Source organism: Doryrhamphus excisus, chromosome 16 (assembly GCF_030265055.1).
Source record: "Doryrhamphus excisus isolate RoL2022-K1 chromosome 16, RoL_Dexc_1.0, whole genome shotgun sequence".
Taxonomy (NCBI): domain Eukaryota; kingdom Metazoa; phylum Chordata; class Actinopteri; order Syngnathiformes; family Syngnathidae; genus Doryrhamphus; species Doryrhamphus excisus.
Genome location: NC_080481.1, coordinates 11,704,338 through 11,729,461, shown reverse-complemented (window position 1 = coordinate 11,729,461; position 25,124 = coordinate 11,704,338). Strand labels below are relative to the sequence as shown.

The following is a 25,124-nucleotide window of genomic DNA, read 5'->3' as shown; positions in this document are numbered from 1 at the left end:
GGGGTGCGGCTTTTCTCTCTGAAGAGATGACACATTTGAATTTCATTTACCTGCTGTCCTCTTTCATTCCCTTTCCACATGCAAAGTACGTTATTGCCAAAGAAGTCCCGAGTTTGATGAGGGTGTTGAAGAAATTGATCTTTTTGAAATGCTGCTGCTGCAAATCAGACCTTTTTAGCACTGAGAATATTCAGGATCAGACCAGCAATCCTCTAAGTCTTAACTTCCATACATCTCTTTTTTTATGATACTTATCTTATTCAGGGTCACGGGTCATAGTCATACTGGAAGAACCATTCCCGACCCATCTTCAATATTCCGGCTAGGAGGTTATTTTCGATGGTACATGTTGTAAGACAGCAAGTTGAGTTGATGCCAAATCGGTCAATGTAAGACTCAGTTGACCACATCACATTTTTTGGGACCTTCTCCCAATCATTCAGGTGTACTTCAGGTGCCTTTACCTTATAATATGGGGGCGGCATGGCTCAGGTGGTAGAGCGGTCGTCGGTCGTCTCCCAACCTGAAGGTTGTTGGTTCGATCATCCATCCTTTTCTTATGTTTTTATCTTTTTAGTCCTATTTTATGCTTTTAGTTTTTAGCTTTTTTTTTTTTTTTAGCTATTTTTTAGCTAACTCCAGTGTTTCCTCAGGGGGGGTCTTCCACACTGGGGGCTGTATCGGGTCTGCTGAGGGGGTACCATCCTTGGGTCCTTCGACCCGGCCGGCTGGGGGTTCCTCCCTTTAATGTGGGGGTCCGCCCGTATGTCGGAGTCGGGGGGCCTGGGTGCTGGTCCCCCGATGGCATGGTGGCGTTTCCTTGATCATCAGTGCCATGCCATGTCTCCCTACTGTGTGTGATGTTGTGTGTGTGTGTGTATGTGTGTCTAGTATGGAGGGTGGTAAGGAGGGGCTTTCTTAGTAATTGTTTTTCCTTTTAATTGTGGTAATTGTTTTTAATTCTGTAAAGCACTTTGTGTTGCATGTCTTTGCAGGAAAAGTGCTATACAAATAAAGTTGATTTGATTTGATACTGATCCCCCAGTTACTAATGCTGTGTCATCAGTAGGTAACAGTGGTGGTAACAGTGTCAAAGTGCTTTCAGTACCTTGAAGGTAGAAAAACTACCATATAAACAAGTGAAAGTCTGTTACCATTTCCTTGTTCGGAAAGGAGTAGGACTCAGAGCAGGGGTGGGCAAACCTTTTGACTCGTAGGCCGCACTGCTAGGCCCTTAATTTACGCCAGGAAAGTGTCATGCTAATGGTTTGGAGCTAGACGAAGTAGCTGAGGAGATGGAAGTCTGGGCTTTCCCTGCGACCCGACCTCATCTAAACGTAAAAAGACAAATGAATAAAGATGATTTTGACCCTAATGTCTAAGGAATATACCCACAAAGTAGCTTCCTGTGATGACATCTTCCTGCCTTCTTCCCCCCCAACACACATTTTATGATCATACCCACCCTCATACAGTATACCCAGCGTAGCTCACTATAACTTGCTTGCATCTTTCATGCGCCCCTTCGGCCTCTGGGCACTTCTCATGTGTGTGTGTTTTGAGAGGAGGGTGAGACAGAAGGTGAAGGGCCGTGTGATTCATTTGTACCACACAGAGCTTCAGCCTGCCCAACAACACATCAGACAGAATGGTTAAAGAAGGAGCAGAGAGAAGAGGTCTGTGAAAGGAGTTATTAAAAAAAAGTGAGAAAGAGACACAGGACACAAGGGAGAGAGAAATGATAGAAGAGTGTAGGTAGTTGTTGAGATGTTTGCACTGTGCAACAAGAGAAGCACTGGAGGAAGCTTGGCTAATTTGAATTAGAGGGAGGCAGGGATTGGGTGTTATTTGTTTGAAGCTCTTCTCACAAAACACTTTGAACCTGACTAATGAACAGAAAAATGCAGCAAAAAAGAAGCAGGAGGATCAGGCGCTTTTGGAGGAACCAAACACAAATGTGCACACAAAAGTACAAAACAAGTGAACACACTCTTTTAAGACCCGTTTTGAAATCTTTGTTTCTCTCGGTGCCAAAACATAACGCCCAATAACACAACCTTTATTTGTATTTTTCAGTTAAAAACTGTCAAGCATTGCCTATATGGTTAACTTTTGGCCATCAGGTTTTCTGGGTTGTAATGGCAATGGTTTTATTTCATTTGAACATGCATCAGATTACAATTGAATGCATCACATAATCAGTTCAGAGTTCCACATGTCCAAAAGGAGTAGGAAGAAGCAAAGCTTATTAAATCTTACCCCTCCATCTGGTACTTTTACAATCAGTAACTGTTACATTTGTTCACTTCCTGCTTTCCATAATACAGTTTAAGTTTTTTTTTTTTTAATAATGTACCTTGTACCGAAGTACAAGTTGATATGACCATACAATGACATAATGGGTACCATAGTAAGTGTCAATATAGTGATATATATAGCACATCATGACTGGTTCAAGACTCTTCATCCTTGTATTTAGCAAACATCAACTGCTTGTATTGTTTCTTGAATTGGCTCATCGTTGTGCATTGTTTGAGGTCCTTACTCAATCCATTCCATAGTTTGATTCCACATACTGAAATGCTATGGATTTTTAACATAATTAAACGTAGTTAAAACAGATGTTATTACGATGATATGAGCTTAGTCAAAGCGCACAAGAGTCTTCCACTATTTACAAATGTCAATTCTGGACTTTTTTTTTACTATTCTGGTTAATAAAAAAAATCAATCAAATGTTTTTTTCTGTTTACTTCTGTACAGCTGGAGAAGAAAGAGATGACACCACCCTTCAAACCTCAAATCTCTGATGAATACGGCCTTGAAAACTTTGACACACAATTTACCAATGAGCCAGTACAACTAACACCAGATGACGAGTAAGTACTGCTCTTTAAATTCTCATTGTCATTCTCTCTTTTGCGGAGGTGCTGGAGCCTATCCCAGCTGATTGATTGGGTACACATAAATTTTTATGGGAAAATTTGCTTTGGTTAGAGTCCATTTTGGTTTGAGTTGGACGTTCTGCAACGGATTCATGACGTTAACCAAGGCACCACTGTACTTATACTTCACTTTTTACAGAAACATGCACACACAGGAACACACTTTTATACACACTTTATCAGAGACACCGCAGGTCTTGTACCATGCAAGTTTTATTCTGTCCTCTATGACAAACAATTCCCTTTTCAATACCCGTTTCTTTGTCCATTTCTGCTCAATATGTTTTTTCCTCAGCGGCACGGTGAGTGGTTAGCGCACAGACCTCACAGCTAGGAGACCAGGGTTCAATTCCACCCTCGGCCATCTCTGTGTGGAGTTTGCATGTTCTCCCCGTGCATGCGTGGGTTTTCTCCGGGTATACCGGTTTCCTCCCACATTCCAAAAACATGCTAGGTTAATTGGTGACTTCAAATTGTCCATAGGTATGAATGTGAGTGTGAATGGTTGTTTGTCTATATGTGCCCTGTGATTGGCTGGCAACCAGTCCAGGGTGTACCCCGCCTCTTGCCCGAAGACAGCTGGGATAGGCTCCAGCACCCCCGCGACCCTCGTGAGGAAAAGCGGTAGAAAATGAATGAATTTTTGCCTTTTTGGAACAGATTCATTGATTTACCGTAAAAATTGATTTGGTTAGAGTCAGATCTTCTGGAACGGATTAATGACGCTAACCAAGGTTCCACTGTGCAAAACCTTTGCCCCTAATATACGTAGCTCCGTAAATCCAATGTTAGCATGCGCTTTCTTGTGTTGTTTCATTGTTGCTTAGCTCTGTCACAACTTGCAACCTTTGAGCTTCCAGTAAGCAGGACGATGACAGTGCATGCATGCAGCAGCTCCATCTATCAGTATTAATAGGATCCTTATTAAATAACCATCATGCTGTGAACCCATGACAGACATCTTAGGCTCTCCCACCTTTTAAACGTGCATACTCTTGCTGTTGACTTGGTGCGCATCTTCAAACCAGCCTCAGGGTGGATGAGCCTTGCAGCTCATTAAGCGGCTGCAGCGAGGCAGCATGGAGGAGCTTCCAAACCCATTTGTGACAGAATTAGACAACAGTGGTCCATGACAGACTTTTGGGGATGCAATAGTGGATGTTGAGAGTAGGGGTGGAGCTGAATGGTGGTGGGGATGGGGGGGTGGAGAGCACTCTGCCAGTTCAAATAGTGGAGATATCAACCTCGCATCAAACACCAAGGCACATCAAAAGCAGGCGCTTGGCTCCTCGCTGCCTCTCGCACTCTATCTCCCCATCCCTGTCTCTTCCCTCTGTTACCAGGGAGAGAGGCTGATGTCGCCCACTCCCGCTATGAGGGGGTGATGCAAAAAGCTCTCCAGTCTCCCTCTCTCCCACTCCTGATGGGCTTGGCTCAAGAAGAAAGAGAAGCAACGGCTGTGTTGGGAGACACAGAGTAGGGTAAACTCTCCATGTTAGAGATTTACATTGCCACATTAAAACCCAGCATTGCTGGGGGCTGTTGCCAGCATGGCGAGGGGTGAGGGGGTGGGAGGGAACAAGCCATTTAGGCTTTCTGTGCCAGCTCCCTGTCTTTGAAAACGGCAACCACGGCCACTAACCGAGGGAAGCATATTTCTTCTGCATCCATGGTCTTTGGTGGCTATTGTAAAAGTCTTGAATGACTTGTGGGTGGCCAACACTCGTATCGTACTAAATAAGTCCTTTTTATCCAAGTCTATTTGTGTTTTAATGTCCATTTTGCCACAGGTTTTTGAAGTTGTCAGTATTTGTAGAGCCTCCAGTGCAATGCTAGGATAAGATACTGACACAAGTGAATTTGATGACTCTCGCTATTTCTTCACTCGCTAAATGTACTGCAAAAAAGGCCAGTAAGGATAATTCATAATGACGCCTACAGAGAACATACTAACTCCTTATTCCTAAAATCACAAATACTTAAACTTGCTGATATAGTTAATTTCCAAACAGCTAAAATAATGCATAAGGCCAAAAACCACCAATTACCTAAAAATGTCATCCAAAACTTCTCTACATGAGAGGAGAAATATGATCTCAGGGAAGAACTAAAATTGAAACACTTATATGCTAGGACTACGTTAAAAAACCATAGCATTTTAGTATGTGGAATCAAACTATGGGATGGATTGAGTAAGGACCTCAAACAATGCACAACGATGAGCCAATTCAAGAAACAATACAAGCAGTTGATGTTTGCTAAATACAAGGATGAAGAGTCTTGAACCAGTCATGATGTGCTATATATATCACTTTATTGATGGTTACTATGGTAACCATTATGTCATTGGATGGTCATATCACCTTGTGCTTTGGTACGAGGTGCATTATAAAACAAAACAAAACAAAACCTTAAACTGTATTATGGAAAGCAGGAAGTGAACAAATGTAACAGTTACTGATTGTAAAAGTACCAGATGGAGGGGTAGGATTTAATAAGCTTTGCTTCTTCCTACTCCTTTTGGACATGTGGAACTGTGAACTGATTATGGGATGCATTCAATTGTAATCTGATGCATGTTCAAATGAAATAAAACCATTACCATTATCATTTGGCTCTCTACCCGGACTCTCAGCTGCCTTTTTGAGAGGAAGTCCAATATCTATGTCAGGTTCCATCAGTGTGGTCCAACAATATGATGCCAAGGTCAATGCAGAGGAGTTTGGCAAGGGTGTACCATTTTTTTTCCAATGGGCGAAAGTAGTGGAGATTACGTTGCCTGTGGATGTGAAATCAGAGCAGGAGGTTGCGCCTATTTACAGCAAGGCAAGAGAGAGAGAGCTAGAGAGACAGATGACGTGTGTGATGAAGGAATTATGACGCTGTTGAATTCTGACACAGATGTTCCCAAATCTGTTTTTTCCTATGTTACTGTTGTGCAACTCTGATTGTGTTATGTGAGGGCCTTCTATTAGAGGCTATTAGACTCAATCCAAAGGTGTAATAATAATATCTAACTTACGTCTGGATGTGTTGCATGACAATACTGTAGAACAACTTACAGGTTTCCTTGCTCAAGTGGTAATCCGTAAGTGGTTGCAGGTTTGAAGGCCATTGACCATTTGCATAGCGAAAAAGCACCTCCCACCCAACTCTTTATTCAGTTGCCAGAAAGTTCGAGTCAACTAAAGCAGAAAAAAAACAACAAACCTGTTGATTTTGGTCGGCTACCAACCATGCTTCTTCTCCTTTGATGTTTTTTCCGCTCTCCCAGTCCTCTTTCAGTACTACCTCATCAGATATCACATAAAAGTGTCAGCGTTCTTGAATGCCAGCTTCACGGAAGACATTTTAATGTTTCATTGAGTCTGGGTGGGATGTTCAACCACTGGACCGCCAGTGTAAAACCCCACCCAGTACGCTGAATGCACCTTTTTTTTATTTAACTACAAAGTATTTGTCTTTCCCTCAGTCTTTACTCGCAAGAGGCCCTTTTTTTTGGGCCATCAGTTTCTTGTGCCACTATTAACACACCAACACACACACACATTGCGGTAGAAGTGTTGCTAGGAGACACTTCTATTTACCAGCTACTCACGGCCTACTAGTTATGGGGTTCCACTTCATTAACCTGTGATTATGCTTTTGCTAATGAATGCAGCAGACTCTGGAAAGGAAAAAAAAACAGACTAATCGGTGAAACCACATTCTTTCCCTTTCTTTGTTGGAGAGGCTGATGTTTTACAGGGTTATGAGGGAGACATTTTTTTGCATTTCAATTCATTCATTCATTCATTCATTTTCTACCGCTTTTTCCTCACGAGGGTCGCAGGGGTGCTGGAGCCTATCCCAGCTGTCTATGGCCGAGAGGCGGGGTACACCCTGGACTGGTCACCAGCCAATCACAGGGCACATATAGACAAACAACCATTCACACTCACATACCACTACTTCATACCTATGGACAATTTGGAGTCGCTAATTAACCTAGCATGTTTTTGGAATGTGGGAGGAAACCGGAGTACCCGGAGAAAACCCACGCATGCACACGGGGAGAACATGCAAACTCCACACAGAGATGGCCGAGGGTGGGATTGAACCCTGGTCTCCTAGCTGTGAGGTCTGCGCGCTAACCACTAGACCGCCGTGCCGCTGGTATTACGTCACATGTAGATCGTCTGTAGAGAACATAACCTGTTGGTCAATTCGCCATCAAATCTGAAGTCACGCTACATATGGAGCAGAGAATCAGCACCCTGGTAGTTATGAATCTTATTAAAGAGTCGTTTGTTTTTGGCTTGTGATTCAAGTACCCGATAAATAGTACAGAGTATTCCCTTACCTCACATACCTCCTTCTCACTTTAATCTGCTCCTAAGTCACAAAAAGCCAAATAAAAGTTCAACCTCTAATGCTTGCTCAATTTCAAAATCCAGAGTTTTGTTCCCCCTAAGAGGTGTGTACTCTTTTTCCGAAAGTATCGGACTTTAGAGCTTCTGCTGCATTTCTGAAAGGAACAACCAGTCAACACTTGAGACCCCTCCAGGAAAACTTCCTATAGCTCTACCCGTGTACACACACAACATCCCTAGCTAGTTTTATGGCAAGTATCTTTAAAACACAGCCAGCAGTTGCATCTCACCTGCTCCCACAAGCATGTTGTACTGTCCTGATGTGGATGAAAGAAAACTTCTACGAGATGTACTTTCATTGTTACTTCTGCCAGGCGCAAAACACAAGGCAAGAGAAGTTTGGATTTTGGGGTTTTTTACTGATTAATTGTGGTAAAAGTGGTTAGCGCACAGGACTCGCAGCGAGGAGACCCGGGTTCAATTCCACCCTCGGAGTTTGCATGTTCTCCCCGTGCATGCGTGGGTTTTCTCCGGGGATGCCTCCCACATTCCAAAAAAAAATGCTAGGTTAATTAGCGACTTATTAGAGTCCTGTAGATATGAAATAACACCCCTATAGTCACCTTTATGCAGACTATGGAATCACTGCAGGGACATGAGACAGCTTATGAGCTAACTAGTTAGCCTCCAGTTCTAAACTTAAGAAGGGTTTCAAGCAAAAGTGTGGAAGAGGGTCGACGGAAGAAGCCAAAAACTTACCACTTCCACACAAAATGTGAGAAGAGCTGTTTCTTCCAACTTAATAATGTTGGACATACCGGATGACTCCGGTTTCCTCCCACATTCCAAAAACATGCTAGGTTAATTAGCAACTCCAAATTGTCCATAGGTATGAATGTGAGTGTGAATGGTTGTTTGTCTATATGTGCCCTGTGATTGGCTGGCGACCAGTCCAGGGTGTACCCTGCCTCTCGCCCAAAGACAGCTGGGATAGGCTCCAGCACCCCCACGACCCTTGTGAGGATAAGCGGTAGAAAAACCCACGCATGCACAGGGAGAACATGCAAACTCCACACAGAGATGGCCGAGGGTGGGATTGAACCCTGGTCTCCTAGCTGTGAGGTCTGCACGCTAACCACTCGACTACCGTGCCGCCCCCTAAATAATCATGTATTGAAAAAATATTTTGTATGTGTTGTTTCTACATATATTGGAACACTTTTAGTACCCAGCCATATCAAAATTCAATAATTGTGTTTTTTTTATGCACCCTAATGGCCATCCATCAACCAGGAAGTAACCTGCTAATTAGGATTTGTCGCCATGTGATTAACACCTCCTTTTTCTCCCACTTCAGGAGCGTCATCAAGAGAATAGACCAGTCGGAGTTTGAGGGATTTGAATACATCAACCCCCTGCTTCTGTCCACGGAAGAGTCTGTATGAAGGAGACGACGAGGCGTTCCGTATTTTTCGCTCATTCTCCAGTCCGCCCAAGCTTAGCCAAAAGCCTCTCAAGAAGGCACGGCTGGAAGTCGGAGAAAAGGAGTCAAAGACTTGAGGATGAAGTCTCCACTCTGGACCGTGTCAACAAAGCAGACATTACAGTGGGAAATGTTTCTTCAGCACTACTGGGATGCCAAATTTCTTGCTTTCTTGGTATTTGCTAGAAGCTAGAAGCGACCACTCCACAAGAAGAACGTTCCCTCTGTGGATTTGTCGTTGTGACTTTTTTTTTTTTTTTTTATCCTTTTGTCTGTTTCATTGTTTTCAACCCACAGAATGTTCATTCTGGTCCAATGCTTGGTAACATGACAAGAGAGCTGGCTCGTTCCGTGCCTGACATCCCTCCATGCCATCACACTTGAAATTTCACATACACTTCCTGTTGCTTTCTTTGTTATTATTTTTTTTATCGTGTTCGATAAAAGCGACGAGGGTCTCACGTTAAAAAATGAGAATGTAAGATTATTGCAGGTCATCCATTCAAATTTGATGCCTTTTTTTTTTAACGATTCAAGTGGCCCATTTTTATCCAAAACAAACTTTCTTGAATCGAGAGGTTTTGTTTTATTTATTTATTTTTTTATTATTTTTAATTTAAAAAGTGCCTCACAGAACACATGTAACAAAAGTACCATGTCTCTGATTGCACTTAAGTCGACGTTTGGTCGCCCACAAACGTGTCCAAACTCTGCCGGGGTTGGTCCAGATCTTGCAGAAGTTCTCTTTTTTTGGAGCACAGTGGACTGAGTGAAAGTCATTCAGAAGCACAGAAGCGGCGTTCCGATTTAACCCGACATCAGTAATGTCTTTTAACAAATGTGATCCTCTGGTGTTGATTAGTGAATATTACATCAATGATTGTGCCATTGACGAACAAATCATTCTAAGTGTGCGTTGCATTGGGGGGCCTAACTTCCTTTTATCAGCTACTGTAGGATGATGTGATACAAATATGCAAAAAGTCATTTATGTGTACAAGATTATTACTTTTACCGCTCAGCACACTCATGAAGTGTAATGATGATGGAAGGGTTTGATTACCACATTGAGTTGACGTCGTAACGGCCGTTTTATCCACTTTGGTAAAAGTACAGTGGAACCTCTAAGGTCCAAAACAGTGATTGAAATCATTTAGTTTTCAGCTAAAAATGGACTGAAATGCAGAAATTGATATCAATATTTGCTTTTCATTGATACGTTTTTTTCAGCAGCCAAGTAATGGAGTAGGTACGAAAATCTGAGCTATACTTGTTCAAATAAACTCAAAAATAAGGGTGTCGCAATGCAACGCTTTCTTTTCCGATACGATACCGATATTCCACTCTTGATTAGTGGCCGATACAGATATCGATACGATATCAGCACAAATCATGCATACTTTTATTTCTTATTTTGTAGTGTGGGATGTTAGAAGAATGAATGACATTTTGCCATCCAATGGGCTTTTTTTCACGCTTTGCAAATGTTGCAGACATCGCTGGTTGTTTGAGGGACTCGAACAAAATGTTTGTGGTTCTGCTTCATTTATCACAGTGATAAGTGGGATTCAATAATAGCAAATTGAATATTTTCCTCAATAGACCATAGATTACCTCTTTATGACATTCTGAATACATTTACCATTATTAGAGTCCTTTAGATATGAAATAACACCCCTATAGTCACCTTTATGCAGACTATGGAATCACTGCAGGGACATGAGACAGTTTCTGAGCTAACTAATTAGCCTCCAGTTCTAAACTTAAGAAGAGTTTCAAACAAAAGTGTGTAAGAGGGTCGAAGGAAGAAGCCAAAAACTTACCACTTCCACACAAAATGGGAGAAGAGCTTTTTTTCCCCCAACTTAATCATGTTGGACATGCCGGAGTACTCCGGTTTCCTCCCACATTCCAAAAACATGCTAGGTTAATTAGCGACTCCAAATTGTCCATAGGTATGAATGTGAGTGTGAATGGTTGTTTGTCTATATGTGCCCTGTGATTGGCTGGCAACCAAACAGTCCAGGGTGTACCCCCGCCTCTTAGCTGGGATAGGCTCCAGCATGGGATAAGCGGTATAGAAAATGGATGGATGGACATGCCATGGCTGATGGTAATGTCTCATCAATGTTTTGTGTCATTACTGACATCGAGTGGCCAAAATATTAAATATAACTTCTCTTTCAATGTTTTTGGACTAAAAAAGGGTCATAATCAACTCCAAAATCATGATAGAATGAGGGAGGGATGTTCGAACCGCAATTTAGAGAGAGATGACATAAAAATAACCCCGGGTCTGTTTGCTGAGGCTGGTCCTTTTGGAAGAAAATATGTTTTATGTTTTTTTTTCATGCTAACTGCGCTTATGCTGATAATTCACAACGTCATGAGATTAAGTTGTGCGACCTCAGGGGCATTTCACTTTGGAGGTTCCACTGCACAGGTGGTGCTCGGGTTACAAAATAGTTCCGTTTTTAGTCTGTTACAGTAAGTAAGTCGTATGTCACTCACACCGTAAACAGAAAAACTAATAATAATAATAATAACCACTACACAGCTTAGTTATCACTGTCCATTTCATAGGAGCAGATCCTTACACAAAGATTCCATCTTTCTGATGTTATTTTTCACTTTCACTTTCTTTTATGCGCCGCAACCAGAAAATTCTGCCCCAGGCTTGAAAGACATAATGAAGGTAAAAGTTAAAAAGTGAACTAAAATGGTGTTCTCCGTCCACGCTATATATCTTTTGGTATACGCTATTAATTCATGGGAGTGCGTTCAGGACCACGGGATGTCGTAGGACGAGGAGCACCTGTAATTGATAACAACTAAAGCATCCAGTTGGGGCCCCCGCATTGTGAACAGGCCTGCTCACCGCGGTCAAATCCTTCCACTTGAGCTGTCACTGCAGGACCATCTGTACCCGGCTGTAAATATCATACTAGTGGCTCGACGTGCCTCACTGTACCTTTTGATTGAATCCCCGTTTTTCCATTTATTTTACTTCATTCCTACTTGAGTCTGGTTATATGCCAAAATAACATGGAAATAACTGAAGGAATTCTCATGTTTTGGTGATGAAGGTCATATTTGAAGGATTCAGCCGGTCAATCACTGCCTTGGTTCCACTCAAATGCATCCAATACGTGGAGTACTGGCTTGTTATGACATTTGCTGTCATTTGTATGTTTTTTTTTTTTAATGATAAATCTTGGGACTCTTGACCTACACTATTAGCACCTTTTTAATAGCACCTTTTTAATTGCCTAATCGACAACCTCCTGTAGTCCAAAACTAACAGAATGGGAGAGCAAGATGTGAAATGTCCATAAAAATCAAACCCATCTGTGAATATCAACCGGTCTCATCCCTTTTGAATTTTTTTTTTTTTTTGACATGCTTACACGGAAATGTTCGCACTTGGCTGATAATTATTTAATGAGATTTGACACATGATTATTTTGATAACTACATAACAGGATTAATTAGCTGATCCGGTGTCAAAGTTTTCATTTAGCTGCAGGCCCTGACGTGGAGCGAGGAAGAGTGAGCAGAGATAATGAAGCAGTTATAACGACACTGAACACACACACACACACACACATGAACTTGAAATAGCTGCAAATGTAGACATTCAAGCAATCTTCCTGTATCATGATCTCATTTATTCCCATCAGTTTATTGAGGGACCAATAATGGATGTTTGGGTCACTGAAGCACTAACCAAGGTACCTAAAGAAGGCACCCCTTATTTTACAAAAAATACTTTTTAATGTTGACAAATTTGTTTGGAGTCAATGCTGGTTGGATAGATGTTATTTTGCTTCACAGCATCTTTGTAAATATGTGTAATAATTAAAAACGATACTGGTTTTCTGTCAACTGTTTGCGTCTGTTTTGTTGAAAACAAAACGGGTGATGCTTTGACTGACTGTAGTTTTTTTTTTAATGCATCTTCCACACAGAAAATCTCTTTAGTTTGGTGCACAGTGCAATGTGCTCATGTGGGCTTCTTGGAGGTCACCAGGTCATGTCCATGTTCATTTCTGACAGACACTGAGCGAGGTGGCCATCGCAGTCCATCTGGGAGAAGCTGAATAGAAACAGGAACCAGGAAAACAATCAGTAGAAATAACCGAGCACAGTACTTAAAGCAGGGGTCTCAAACACGCGGCACTAGTTTGAGGCCCCCGCCTTAATATGAAAGTTTAATGTTAGTTTGATATGGATGCTGTATGGAATCATGTACCCAGAAAAAAATTATTACGTTTGATTAATGTTCATGTTAAAGGTTAAATAACTGTTAATTGTTATCCTCCCTATCCGTGTGGAAGTGGTAAGTTTTTGGCTATTTAAGTTTAAAGGAAATAACTTGAAGGCTACCATTTAGGTCGCTAGCTCTCTAGTTTGCGAGTTAGCATGTATCTCAAGACCCTGCAGTTGCGCAATATGTTGTAAATAAAAATAGTATAAATGTGACTATAGTCGTGTTTTGTCATGTCTACAGGGCTCTAATAATGCTTTGTTCATTTTAATCTGAAAAAAAATAATTTGTCTACCCATCAACTATATGTGGTTTCTTCAGTTTTTATTATTATTATTATATTTATTTATTACTGATTGATTGATTTTCTTTATTCTTGATTTGTTTATTTATTTTTGATCTTATTTTGTGCAGAAAAATAAAAAGTAAGATATTTGAGAACAGTGGAATGTTTTATCAGAGCTTTTCTTGTAGAAAATCGGAACCAAAGCACTGAAAAAGTTTGTATATTTTTCCGTTTTTATTTTTTTGGAAAACCTGATGCGGCCCAGCCTTGCCCAGACCCCAGCTCCATTGGCCCCCCAGGTAAATTGAGTTTGAGACCCCTGACTTAAAGTCAGCATTGAGAACCCAAAGTTACTCATCGGTACGCTAAATTGCGGTGACAAAATGAGTGCAAGTATAAACTCGGTTATACTCACCCAACAGGGAACACCTGCAGGCACATAGGGCAGCTATTCAGCTTCTCTTCTGCCATCGCTCCACTTTTTGTGTCACCATGCTTCACTTCCACATCCTCTTCAGTCCCCATCATCTCCTCGCTGATTTCTTCTTCCTTCCCCAGGGGGTGACTGCCTAAGAAGTTGACACGTGTCTCCGTTTTCTCTTCTTCTTTTCTTCCCTCCTCTTCTCTGGCACTTGAGGAAACAGCTAATGTAGGAGATGGATCATCTTTTTTGGAGCCAGTGTGTACAGAAGCTTGATGCTCTTGCACTTGACAAATGAGAGAGGAAAATGATGAGTCAGCAGTGTCTGTTCCGGGTTTGGTCGGTTGGGGAGTGTTGGGATGGAGAGGGTCTGGACTTTGAGATGCCGGAGGTGGACGTGATTGAGGGAAGGGAGGAACCTCGGCACTGAAGTCACACCAGTGATGCTCCACTAACTGGGGAGATGAGGTTCCCTAAAATGACAGGAAATTCAGTCCAACCGAAGAGCATTTTAACAGAATACATATACAGTAAAAATACTGTGTTGTACTTGAAGGTATTTATGCACTGCAAAAACATATTTTCCCCTTCTATTTGCATATTTGTTTTGTGTTTGACACAATGTTCCTTTATTAGATATTAGCAACTGAAAACAGTACATACTGCTGAAGATGGCGGAGGAAGATCAGGAACTTGATCCCAATGTTGGTTATCCAGGTACGGGATAGCAGACTTGAGAGTCAACACCCAAAGATTATCCACAGTAGATAGATTATTTGCGTTCCACCATGCTGATTCAAAATCGACTGACCTTCAAAACAGATTTAAAATGTAAATTTGTCAAAAAATGTTAAAAAAAAAAAAACAAAACAACAACAACGTCGGTTCAAACATGAACCACGTATCGAAAGTCTACACCTACCTGGTCTGTTTAGTGTTTTTCAATGCATGCTTCATCCCCGCAGGGCCACTGGAGGTTTTTTCCGTCACATCTTTGGCAAAATACTTCCTTTTACTTAGTTTTGACTTTGCGGGATTCTCAGCCATGTTGGTGTGGCTTCGAATATTCGCGGCAGTAAACTTCCTTGTTTGGGTCACACGTCACACACTTTCGTCCAATCAGAGAACGACGTTTTCATAAGGAACGCCCACTCAGACGTTTCCTCTTTCACGGCAGACACAATCAGATAGACAGATGCTGTCATTGGGATGAACCGTTTTCAGTATGAAACTCTCTTAAAAAAAAACCTTTAACAATGATATACATGCTGTGATTCTACATTAACACGTACACTGATGATAACATAATAACAGTTGCAGTATCTTGTTGTATTTTGAAGATTTAAAACACAAACGAAACTTCTTTTCTCGGCGCATTGATACATGTACTTTGCTAGTTCTGTCAACAACAACAGCAGCGACAACAATTACGATGTCTGGTCTCATTGGAATGGATGTGTTTTCCAGCAGAAGACGTGTGCTGCAGCTCGCAGGTAAAAAAATGCTGACGACAAAACAATCATATTGTTGAGTCTTTGTAGCGAAATTCACTCTTCTGTTTGTGAATGACGCTGAGGCCTCGGCGAGCCTTTGTGTTAGTTCGTATCAATGCGCGGAGGAAAGAAGTTTCGGTAGTTTTATTAAATCATCAAAATACGTCTAGATACTGCAACTATTACATGTTATCATAAATGTATGTATGTTCATGCATGATCACAGCATGGATATCAAACGATGCAACTTTGTTAGAGGTTTTTAGAGGGCTTCATAGTTGAAATAGGTGTATCCCAATGACACCATTGTAAGCTAGTGCATATTAAGGGGTGTGAAGGATTGTGAATGGGCAAAAAAAGTGCACTTCCCCTTTAAACGGGACCTATTATGCTAATTTCCGGCATTTTTTTAGTTGAGGACTCCTATAGAGTAGCTACACAGATAACCAGCACAGAAATCTTCCAGAATTTGCAGCTATTCCAGCTGTATTTCTTTGGATTTCCTTCTGTTTTGATTTATTCATCCCATGGCCCGCCCTCTCCACTGCGATTGGCCCCACTCAGTTTATACAGCTTGTACCCGGGCATGCCCATATTAGGAAGCCTGGAACAGTGTTACAAAAACTCTATGAAACCAAACGTTCAGAGCCATCCCAAACTTCTTCAAAGGACACATGTAATGTGGAAAATTACAATCGGGATTTCTAAGTCTTCTCTGATTTTGGTTAGAACATAGGGACCGATGGCTACACTTATGCAATGGAAAAGAACAAGGAAAAGGGAATCGACAATCAAGGAAAGAGAGGAGATTGAGCAAAAATGACAACAGAATTATGAGTGACAGCATTTTTTTGGCAGTAGAAGCCCACACTTGGGTCTTTCCAGAAGAGCTGACATAAGATGATGTGGGGAGTTTTCAATGTTTTCAGAGAAACAACAGAGCAGAGAGCAGTGCTTTGGTCCTGTGGTACATAGTGCTACCCTGAGAAAAAGTCATCCAGCGCCAGGAAACAATCATGATGTCATACGTCCCACGTGATGATGTTTGGTGTTCTGTTGCCATGGAGATGCATGGCAAGCGATGATGACCAGAGCAGACGTTATGTTACAGTTGTCTTTTTTGTTTAATTTCAAGAAATACAAGACAGGCAATGTATACTGTGGGGTTTTTTTTTCTTCCAAAGGTATCCGAGGACCTGAACCAGTACATTAACTGGGCCAGAGGTTACACTGTCTAGGACAGGTTTTCTTTTTCTATAGACAGGAATGTGGGTGTGATTGCATTGTGTAACAACTTTGTAACATGACTGCACCCATCTCATAATACCACTTAAGAAGCAGTGGCAGGCAACCATAACATACAGATTGTGTCTTTTATTGTTTTTTTTTTTACATATCCAGGTTCATAAAGCCTGCTTGCTTCAAGGCAACCTCTGTGGTAATTAATCAAACAGAACAATTTTATAAACTGTAAAACTCACATACAAACACTTCATTAATTTTCTATGCTACTTGTAGTCATTCGGCTGACAATTGACTTTGGGAGAAAGGTACCCCCTGAATTGGTCACCAGTTATTCCAGTTAGCTTTATGTGCGCGTGTTTGGAAAGTGGAATTAAGCCGGAGTAGAACATCTTTTTGAGCCCAAGAACCCCTTCTTCACTGGTCTCGGCGGTGAACATATGCAAGATATTAATACACTCCTGATCAAAATTTTAAGCCCAGTTGAACAATTTGTGCTGTGTGGGATCTCCTGTAACATCGGAAGCCATTAGGACCAACCTACTTAAGATCCAACGGTACAAAAGGTAACCGTACCTCTATCTCATCCAGGTCACGGCACCACTGCAACCTGCCCCGTGTTCCACCTATAGACTTGAACCAGAGTCAGCAGAATAGAGTGTTAACCATTGAGCTTAAAGCCTGAAATGTCAACTAACTATGGTAATTAAAGTAAGTAAGGTAAATTACTTTGACATGTCTTTCAAGATTTAAAAGGTAGAATACCAGATTGAACAGCTTTCTGTTCATGTTTGTGCAGCACAGAGAAAGAGGATGGACGGACAGGGAGTCATCAAACACCCATCAACTGACCAGAAAACAATATGTATTAGAATAAACATTGTTACCATATTACCAAAAAACTGCAGTATAAATTTGGGCTTTGTAGAGCTTCCCTGATCTTACTTTTGCTTTCACTGCAGGGTGTGCAGGACTGCATGGCGACAGTAGTGTCAGTTACAGAAAATAGCCCTCAGTGCTCAGCCTGCCCTTGTGTTCTACCAGCTGTCTCGTCTTGTTGGGCATTTTTCTGAAAATGATCTTACCATTAAATGGCCTTAGAATGTGTTAACCTATTGGCATAAAAATATATATCGGATCTTTTTTTTTTTTTTGCAAGTGAGACCCATTAAACATCAACATCAAACAATGTCAAATGTCGTGGGGTACACCCTGGACTGGTCGCCAGCCAATCACAGGGCACATATAGACAAACAACCATTCACACTCACATTCATACCTACGGACAATTTGGAGTCGCCAATTAACCTAACATGCATGTCGGGTTTTGTGATCGGCATTAATTAAAGGCATTAATTAGAACCGGGACATGTTTTTTTTATGGAAATTGTCTGTTACTAATTGGTGTCTGGTCTTTAGAAGCATCCCTACTATTTATGTATAGTAATAACCTTCTCAAATAGTGTGGTACTGTCAGGGTGGACAAGAGGGCTTTTCCTTTTAGTGACCTGCCAACATGTACACATTTATAGTACTCCTGAATACGCTTGTATGTTCTCCATTTTGTTGCATTTTTTCTGGTTTCAGTTTCAAATTCAGTCTGTACATTACAGATAAATAATAGATATCAGTTTCCGTAATATTTCAAATTGGGGGTGCGCATATAAATTTTTGGCCATTGAGGGGGAGGCATCACATAAAATAACTGAATATAAAATAACTAATATTGACCCTGCTAGTTGGCTTATTCCTCCCAGAGTAAAAAAAAAACATGTTGAAGATTCTAATGTAAAAGTGAATTGCTGCGATCGATATGAATGAATGCACTTGCCTACCACTTGAGTCAAGCTGTAAGGAGCTGCTTGAGGGACTCTTCAGATAACAACCCCATGCTGTCAGCTTGCAGTGACCGCAGTGCAAGGCTAGGGGACGCCAACTTACTCCCCTTTGTGACGACTGTTGAAGTTGAACTTGCTGGAAACATGATCTCTACCACATATTGAGTCACTCGGTTATGATTATTCTCTGCCAACATTTCACTGTACCACACTTCCTGTATTGACATTCAGAGAGAAACTGAGTGGAAGTCGGGACTTTCAGTTCAGTCCCAAGTCATGTAAACGTGTCAAAATAATAATCCATGAATCGATCTCATCCAAACCCCTGCCAACAATGGATACTACTGGAGCTTGAAAATGTGAAATATGAAAATCTGCATCTATATACCGATATATGTTGTTTCCTTTTTTTTTGCTCTATGCAGGCCAACGAGGGAGAGAGGGCTTGTTCCTGGAAGAGCCGTGCCTGCAGAGTCACTCACATTCCTGGCTGGGATTCAATGACTGAGCCAGACACACAAACACAGAGGGGAGGGGTGCCTGTGTGTGTGACAGAGAAGGAGAGAGAGCGAGAGCGAGAGAGAGGGAGAGGGAGAGGGAGAGAGAGAGAGAGAGAGAGAGAGAGAGAGAGAGAGCTTGTCTCCATACAGTCACAGTGAACTGCGGGGGCCGACAGAGCGGACTGCGGTGGTCCTAGAGAGCGGAAAAGCGCCTCTAACCACGATTTAAGTCAGTCTAATATTGACTGTATTTTCGTTCCACGTACTTTCCTCTGGGATCTAAACGCAAGGAACTTTTTGTGTGTCTTTGTGAAGTTTGGAGCGCCATTTTACCCCCCGTCCCGGTCCCCGTCATGGACAGTTCGCCAGGCGCTTCGGGGAGCTACTGGCCGACATTCATTCACTAGTCAGTGGGAATACCGCAGTAAACTCAACCGCTGGGACTTTTAACTATATGTTTGATGAAGTGCTTCGAAGTTTTGTTAAATTCTCGGGAGCGGTGGATTTATTTGTTCCAAGCGCTAGACACTCGCGGTTCCCGGTTGAAGACAAGAGGGGTGTTCGCTGGTAAAGTTGAGGGGAAAACATGGAGACTGTAAGTCGGCAGAGCTTCCAGCCTCATCCGGGACTGCAACAAACTCTTAAGCAGTTTCACCTCAGCTCTATGAGCTCTCTCGGTGGACCGGCAGCCTTCTCCGCCCGCTGGCAACATGAGCTTCTCTTCAAGAAGGACGGGAAGGAGCCCGAGCCGGTCCTGCAGCATCTGCCGCCGCCAGTGATGCCCGGGCCGCTCTTCATCCCATCGGACCGCTCCACGGAGAGGTGCGAGACGGTCCTGGAGGGCGAGACCATCTCTTGCTTCGTAGTCGGCGGGGAGAAGCGACTGTGTCTCCCCCAGATCCTCAACACGGTGCTGCGGGACTTCAGCCTGCAGCAGATCAACTCCGTGTGCGACGACCTGCACATCTACTGCTCCAGGTGCACCGCCGACCAACTGGAGATCCTCAAAGTCATGGGGATACTGCCCTTCTCGGCTCCTTCCTGCGGCCTCATCACTAAGACGGACGCGGAGCGGCTGTGCAACGCTCTCATCTACGGAGGAGCCTACCCGCCTCACTGCAAGAAGGAGGCGAGCGGAGGAGCGCTGGAGCTGGAGCTCACAGAGAGGAGCTTCAAGATCTACCACGAGTGCTTCGGCAAGTGTAAGGGCCTGTTCGTACCAGAGTTGTACACCAGCCCCAACGCAGCGTGCATCCAGTGCATGGACTGCAGACTCATGTACCCCACGCATAAGTTCGTGGTCCACAGCCACAAGGCGCAGGAGAACAGGACTTGCCATTGGGGCTTCGACTCGGCCAACTGGAGGGCCTACATCCTCCTCGGCCAGGATTACACGGGCAAGGAGGAAAAGAGGCGTCTGGAGCAGCTTCTGGACGAAGTCAAGGAGAAGTTTGATTTCGCTAACAAGTACAAGAGGAAAGCATCGTCCAGGGTGAGTTGACTCCATTCACTCTTTTCTGTTGTTGTGCTCTGTTGAGTCTTTTTAAAGAAGCTGCTCAGTCATGAACTTTCCAGAAGTGTCTGTGCATGTCTAATTGATTTTGCATGCACCTCATAACTACAGTAGAGGTAATGGTACTACTAATGGTGATGTATTTGCAGTACAGTACAACCTCAAAATGTATTTTTCTCTGTTATGTTGCCCATTCAGACACATACTGTTAGTAACAGTGGATATTACTGTTATATGTGTGTGTGTGTGTGTTTGGCCATCATTGACATGTTAGAAGTAGTTTGACCCCATACATTAGGGACACTGAAACACCTCCATTGGCAATAAAGTCATTATTTGCCTGTGAAACAACTCTTCAGACACACTTTTATTGGGCCTTACTGTAAATAGGATCTCATTTACCAACAAATGCCTCACGGGGGACTGTGTAAACACAATATTTATTTAAGGTGGAATGAAGGAGGTGACTTAGATTAAAATATGTTTTTATGTTTTTAATTTATATGTCTGTTTGTGTGTGCGCGCTTGGAGTTGTGTTGCAGCCAGTTCTGCACGTGTATTGCTGTGTCTGTGGCTTTTGGGTGTTTTGGAGTCATGCCTTTTTTCAACACATCAAACTTTTTAAACTGATCTGATTTGCCATTTATAGTTGGAAGAGCTTCTTTGGATATTTTGGTTTTATGTGTCGGTTGCAGCTGTTGTGATCTGATAAGAGATTTCCGACTAATGAGGCAACGTTGATGTGGGATTCGAAGTGTGAGGATATTGACAGACATGTAAAATAGTATGAAGGGATTATAATCTGACAATTGATGCGCCGGTAGGAGTTAGCAAGGAGGAGAAAGAGAAAAAAAGTTTGTGTGGGGGATTGATAAAAGAATCCCACCCCCATCCTCCCCTTAGGAAAAAAAAAGGCTAGTGATGCCATTTGCATGAACTGTTACACATGAATGGAGTTGATGAAGCAGGGTTTAGAAGTATTGTGGTGGAAACATAATATGATCCCAACAAAGAGGAGCATTCAGCAAACATCGGGCCAACCCCTCCCCCAAACATCCACCTACCCCAGGCCAGCCACCCACCTCTTGACACACACAACATACATATATTCACCCCCCCCCCCCTTACCCACTTTTTACTCCCAACCGATTGCCATCGGAGTGGACTCGTGGAGAAACACACACGGATTTGACGGGACATCCAAGTGTTTGCAAGCATCTCACCTCTTGTCCTGCACACAGGATTCTCACAGAGGAACACATGCCAAAGGAAAAAAAAATCACAGAGACACAGCCTTGCATGGTGAATACCCACTCTTGGCACACACGCTCATTCAAGCTAGAGTGGGCACACCTCAAGGACCCCACTTTCTAGGGCCTCTTCTATTTTTATTGAAGAGCCAGCAGGGCACCCGAGTGTTATGCCAAAGGCTCATTTGAGCACTTGCACTGCTTTTTAATCCGACTCCTTTATTCCCTCCTCAAGTACCCTGTTTCAAGAAACGCTAATGAGGGGAATACATGCTGGGTAGGAGTTGAGGAAAATTGCTAAACTTACGGCAAGAGAACACCCCTTTGTCAGCACATTTAAACACTTTGAAAATGTTCTTGGAACATGCGAGCAAAAAGTGCCAGACTATGCTGCCTTATGTCTTTTTTAGCTCCCAAGAAACGCTGTCATCTGCGTGCTGTCAGCAGCGGAACCGGGCTGCCTCTGTGAATATTAATGAGTCTGTTACAGCAGTCTTGAATGCAGACAGACACAGGAAATGATATTGCCACACTTCCCCCCCCTTGCAGACACTCCTGCAGGAACTTCCGTCTGAGACACAAACACGCAGAACCCTGATTCGGAGAAAATGTGCACTTTTTGCAGCAATGTCTCGTGATTTTGTACTTAAAATTACAATGTGTTTGAAGTGGAAAATAATTGATTTGCGCTACAACTACTGAATACTTTGAATCAGTGGGCGGGGGTTATCAGTTTATTGAGTGGAATCCTATGGTTTCTTGCTAGTTACTCCTGAGCTGTGGATGTCCACATCAGGATGTTTACATAAGGGTTGTGACTGCAGATTAAATGTGTTGCTAACATTATAGTTCTATGTCACAATGGTGTGCTTGTTCTGTATGCATGCTGTGTCTGGGGAGGGCATGGTGGATCAGTTACCCAACTGTAGTCACATAGCAAAAAGGTCAGTAAATTCCCCCCATAGTCATGTAGTAGGATGCTCAGTAGAGTGTTTTGTTCCTTACCCATCGATGAAAACAAAAATGCTTTTTTCGTCTTTAAGCCATGCAACATTCTGGACACCTCTAACAGAGTGGTATCAGACATGCAGCCATAACTAGGTGACATGTCAGACCTCCCTCAATATAAAAACGTCTCCCGTAAGGTTTTATGGCTGCATGCATGCTGTATATGCGGCAAGCATCCACAATAACTCAGTGGCTAGCGTTTGAAAATGGAGAATGTCATGATGCCTCTTGATCCAATTATTCATTTTCATTCTGAAGTGGTTGAAAGTGATTTGGTTACAGACCGCTGTATTGTAATAATAATGTGAATATGTAACATTTGCTACACTCAGCACACATTTGCAAGATTTCAACTGCAAAAAAAAAAAAGAGAAGTTGTGCAGTGCAGAATCAATTCTTTTGAAATTGTGAACTTGGTCTAACACAGATATGCACATATGTGTCTGTAATTCTCTGTGGGAAGTCCACCCCCAGTCTCTCAGGATCCTTTACTGCTCCTCCAGATATTTGGCCTCTATCTGAAGGGCCGCTTGTTTCACGAGGGAGGTGGGGCAGCCGTGCTGCTGGGGGCTCGGAGGAAGTGAACTCCCCAAGGGGATGGCAGTCCATGTCCTATTTCATATGCAAGGCGCAGTGTGTTGGCTAAGCCTGCTGACAGCCAGCCATGTCCACTCAGTGGACAGGACAACAGCTGGTAGCTGTGCATTTCAATGGCTGCAGAGAGAATATTTTCATCCCTTTTTCGTAGTTGTTTTGAAAAATGTGATGGTTGCAAATATCTGCTGTAAATATTGAATCAGTAGTTTTGTACATTTTAATTTTTCTAAAATTCTATATATGTAAAATACTAACTTTTACATGAATTCCTACATGCTTTGAAAAGGAGGGAGCTGCTAATTCAATTATTTCTTGGTAATGAGTTGCCTAGTGAGGCAGGAAGTCTGGGTTTGTCATGGAGGACTGACACTGTAAGACATGACTAAGGGTCACAAAAATCAATGCCACATCGACAGTCAAATGTCTGTATGTCAAACGTGTTTGGAGACTCAATCACTCGTCAAGCTCAATTCTAATGGAGTAACAAGGCAACAGTGAAAGTCTTTGCACGGTTAATTCACTGGCTGAAATAAAAATGCTGTCTCCGGCTTCTGCAAGAAAGTCTGCAATCTGTTTGCATAACCAAAAGAATTTCTGCAGAAACCGTCTCAGGGAAGCTCATCTGCATGCTTGTCATTCTCATCACGGTCTCGAACCGACTGCAGTTTGCCGTCTTAACCGACATGAGTGGGCAAATGCTCACATTCAATGGCGGTGTCTGGCACTTTGGAGAGGTGTTCTCTTCACAGCTGAGTCCTGGATTTCACTGTACAGGGCAGATGGCAGACAGTATGGCGCTATGTGGGTGAGCGGTGTGCTAATGTCAATGTTGTGGATGGAATGGCTCATGGTCGCAGTTGGGTTATGGATAACAAACGCAGGTGCATTTTATTGATGACACTTGAGATGCCCAGAGATACCTATCCACACATGATTGTGCCATTCATCCACAACCGTCATCTCATATTGCAGCACGGTCCCACGTTTCAAGGTATCTGTTCACACATTCCTGAAAGCTGATCCTTTTTTTTTCAAAATTACACAAATATTTACAGAATAAATAGTTGACAGTGGGATAATCGTACGTTAGCCGAAATCGATATTGGAGGTTCAATTAATTCCCCAGCCCTGTGATAGCATGTTCCAGTTTCTGCCGATATCCGGCAACTTTGCACAGCCATTGAAGAGGAGTGGACGAACATTCCACTGGTCACAATCAACAACCTGACCAAATCTTTGAAATTATGTGTTGCAAATGGTGATCCCACCAGATAATGACCTTTGGCAGATTTTGGGGGTGGCCTTTTATTATGACCAGTTTCAGGCACAAATCTTCTGTAAGGTGGATCGATTATCTCTGCAAAAGAGGTCCCTACACATGCCTATTTGCTGTAAACATAATAGTCTAGCTAAAATTGGGTCTGGGGTGCTGTAGTATTCAGTATCCAACCACGGCCTCCAGCCCTATCTTATTTCCCACCCCTTCTGCTGGCTTCTCCACCCGTCAACATGTAAGACAATCTTATGAAGTGTACTTTATGAAGAACCGGGACAGGAAGCCCAGCTACAGTGAATCTTTCGGCCAAATAATTTCGGAAATTAAAAGAAGCCATACACTCAGCATACCGAGCTACTTCTTATCTTATCCAAACAATATGGCGGATACATCGCTTTCCATAAAGTAATGCATGCAAGCAATGTTATAGGCAACCATGCATACAAGCTGTCTCAGAATGTGTTGCACGCAAAGCACAGAGCATATGTGTTTCAGGAGCAAAGAGCAAGCCTGGAAATAAAGTACTTCCACCCACTAGGAGAAATCCCTTTCAGAATATTCATAGGCCCTCTGCTAAAGCGTGAAACTAACAAACGCATTCAGCTCACAGTGGCTATTCTTAAGTCTTAGAAGGACCTTAAGCATGTCTCATT

The 25,124-nt window shown here is 42.6% G+C and overlaps 3 protein-coding genes across 5 annotated transcripts in view; 2 read left to right on the top strand and 1 right to left on the bottom strand.

Annotated features, from left to right (window-relative positions):
• prkcz (protein kinase C, zeta) overlaps positions 1-12,661 on the top strand; it is a 55,419-nt gene extending 42,758 nt beyond the window's left edge. For both annotated transcript variants that reach the window (XM_058052313.1, XM_058052314.1), the window contains 2 exons: positions 2,764-2,879; positions 8,655-12,661. In XM_058052313.1, the coding sequence (XP_057908296.1) occupies positions 2,764-2,879; positions 8,655-8,742 (204 nt within the window). In that variant the 3' untranslated portion in view covers positions 8,743-12,661. The remainder of the gene's footprint in view (positions 1-2,763; positions 2,880-8,654) is intronic.
• On the bottom strand, positions 12,188-14,910 carry si:ch73-70k4.1 (uncharacterized). Its single transcript, XM_058052315.1, has 4 exons — positions 14,677-14,910; positions 14,418-14,565; positions 13,749-14,227; positions 12,188-12,876 (listed from the first exon to the last, which is right to left on the bottom strand). The coding sequence occupies exons 1-4, from the start codon at positions 14,799-14,801 to the stop codon at positions 12,804-12,806; spliced, it is 825 nt and encodes a 274-aa protein (XP_057908298.1). The 5' UTR covers positions 14,802-14,910; the 3' UTR covers positions 12,188-12,803.
• A 132-nt stretch (positions 14,911-15,042) lies between these two features.
• skia (v-ski avian sarcoma viral oncogene homolog a) overlaps positions 15,043-25,124 on the top strand; it is a 63,123-nt gene continuing 53,041 nt past the window's right edge. Inside the window, exons 1-2 of one of the 2 annotated variants that reach the window (XM_058052310.1) lie at positions 15,043-15,247; positions 18,753-20,319. In XM_058052310.1, the coding sequence (XP_057908293.1) occupies positions 19,414-20,319 (906 nt within the window). In that variant the 5' untranslated portion in view covers positions 15,043-15,247; positions 18,753-19,413. Of the gene's footprint in view, positions 15,248-16,881; positions 17,056-18,752; positions 20,320-25,124 lie in introns of those variants that run through there. The other variant, XM_058052311.1, reaches the window with a different exon arrangement.

Bases quoted from the DNA above. Each gene is read 5' to 3' on its own strand.
- si:ch73-70k4.1 (XM_058052315.1), bottom strand. From the start codon at position 14,801: ATGGCTGAGAATCCCGCAAAGTCAAAACTAAGTAAAAGGAAGTATTTT. The intron at 14,566-14,676 runs GTAGGTGTAGAC...TCTGTTTTGAAG, and splicing joins AAAAACACTAAACAGACCAG to GTCAGTCGATTTTGAATCAG. The intron at 14,228-14,417 runs GTATGTACTGTT...CTGTCATTTTAG, and splicing joins TTCCTCCGCCATCTTCAGCA to GGAACCTCATCTCCCCAGTT.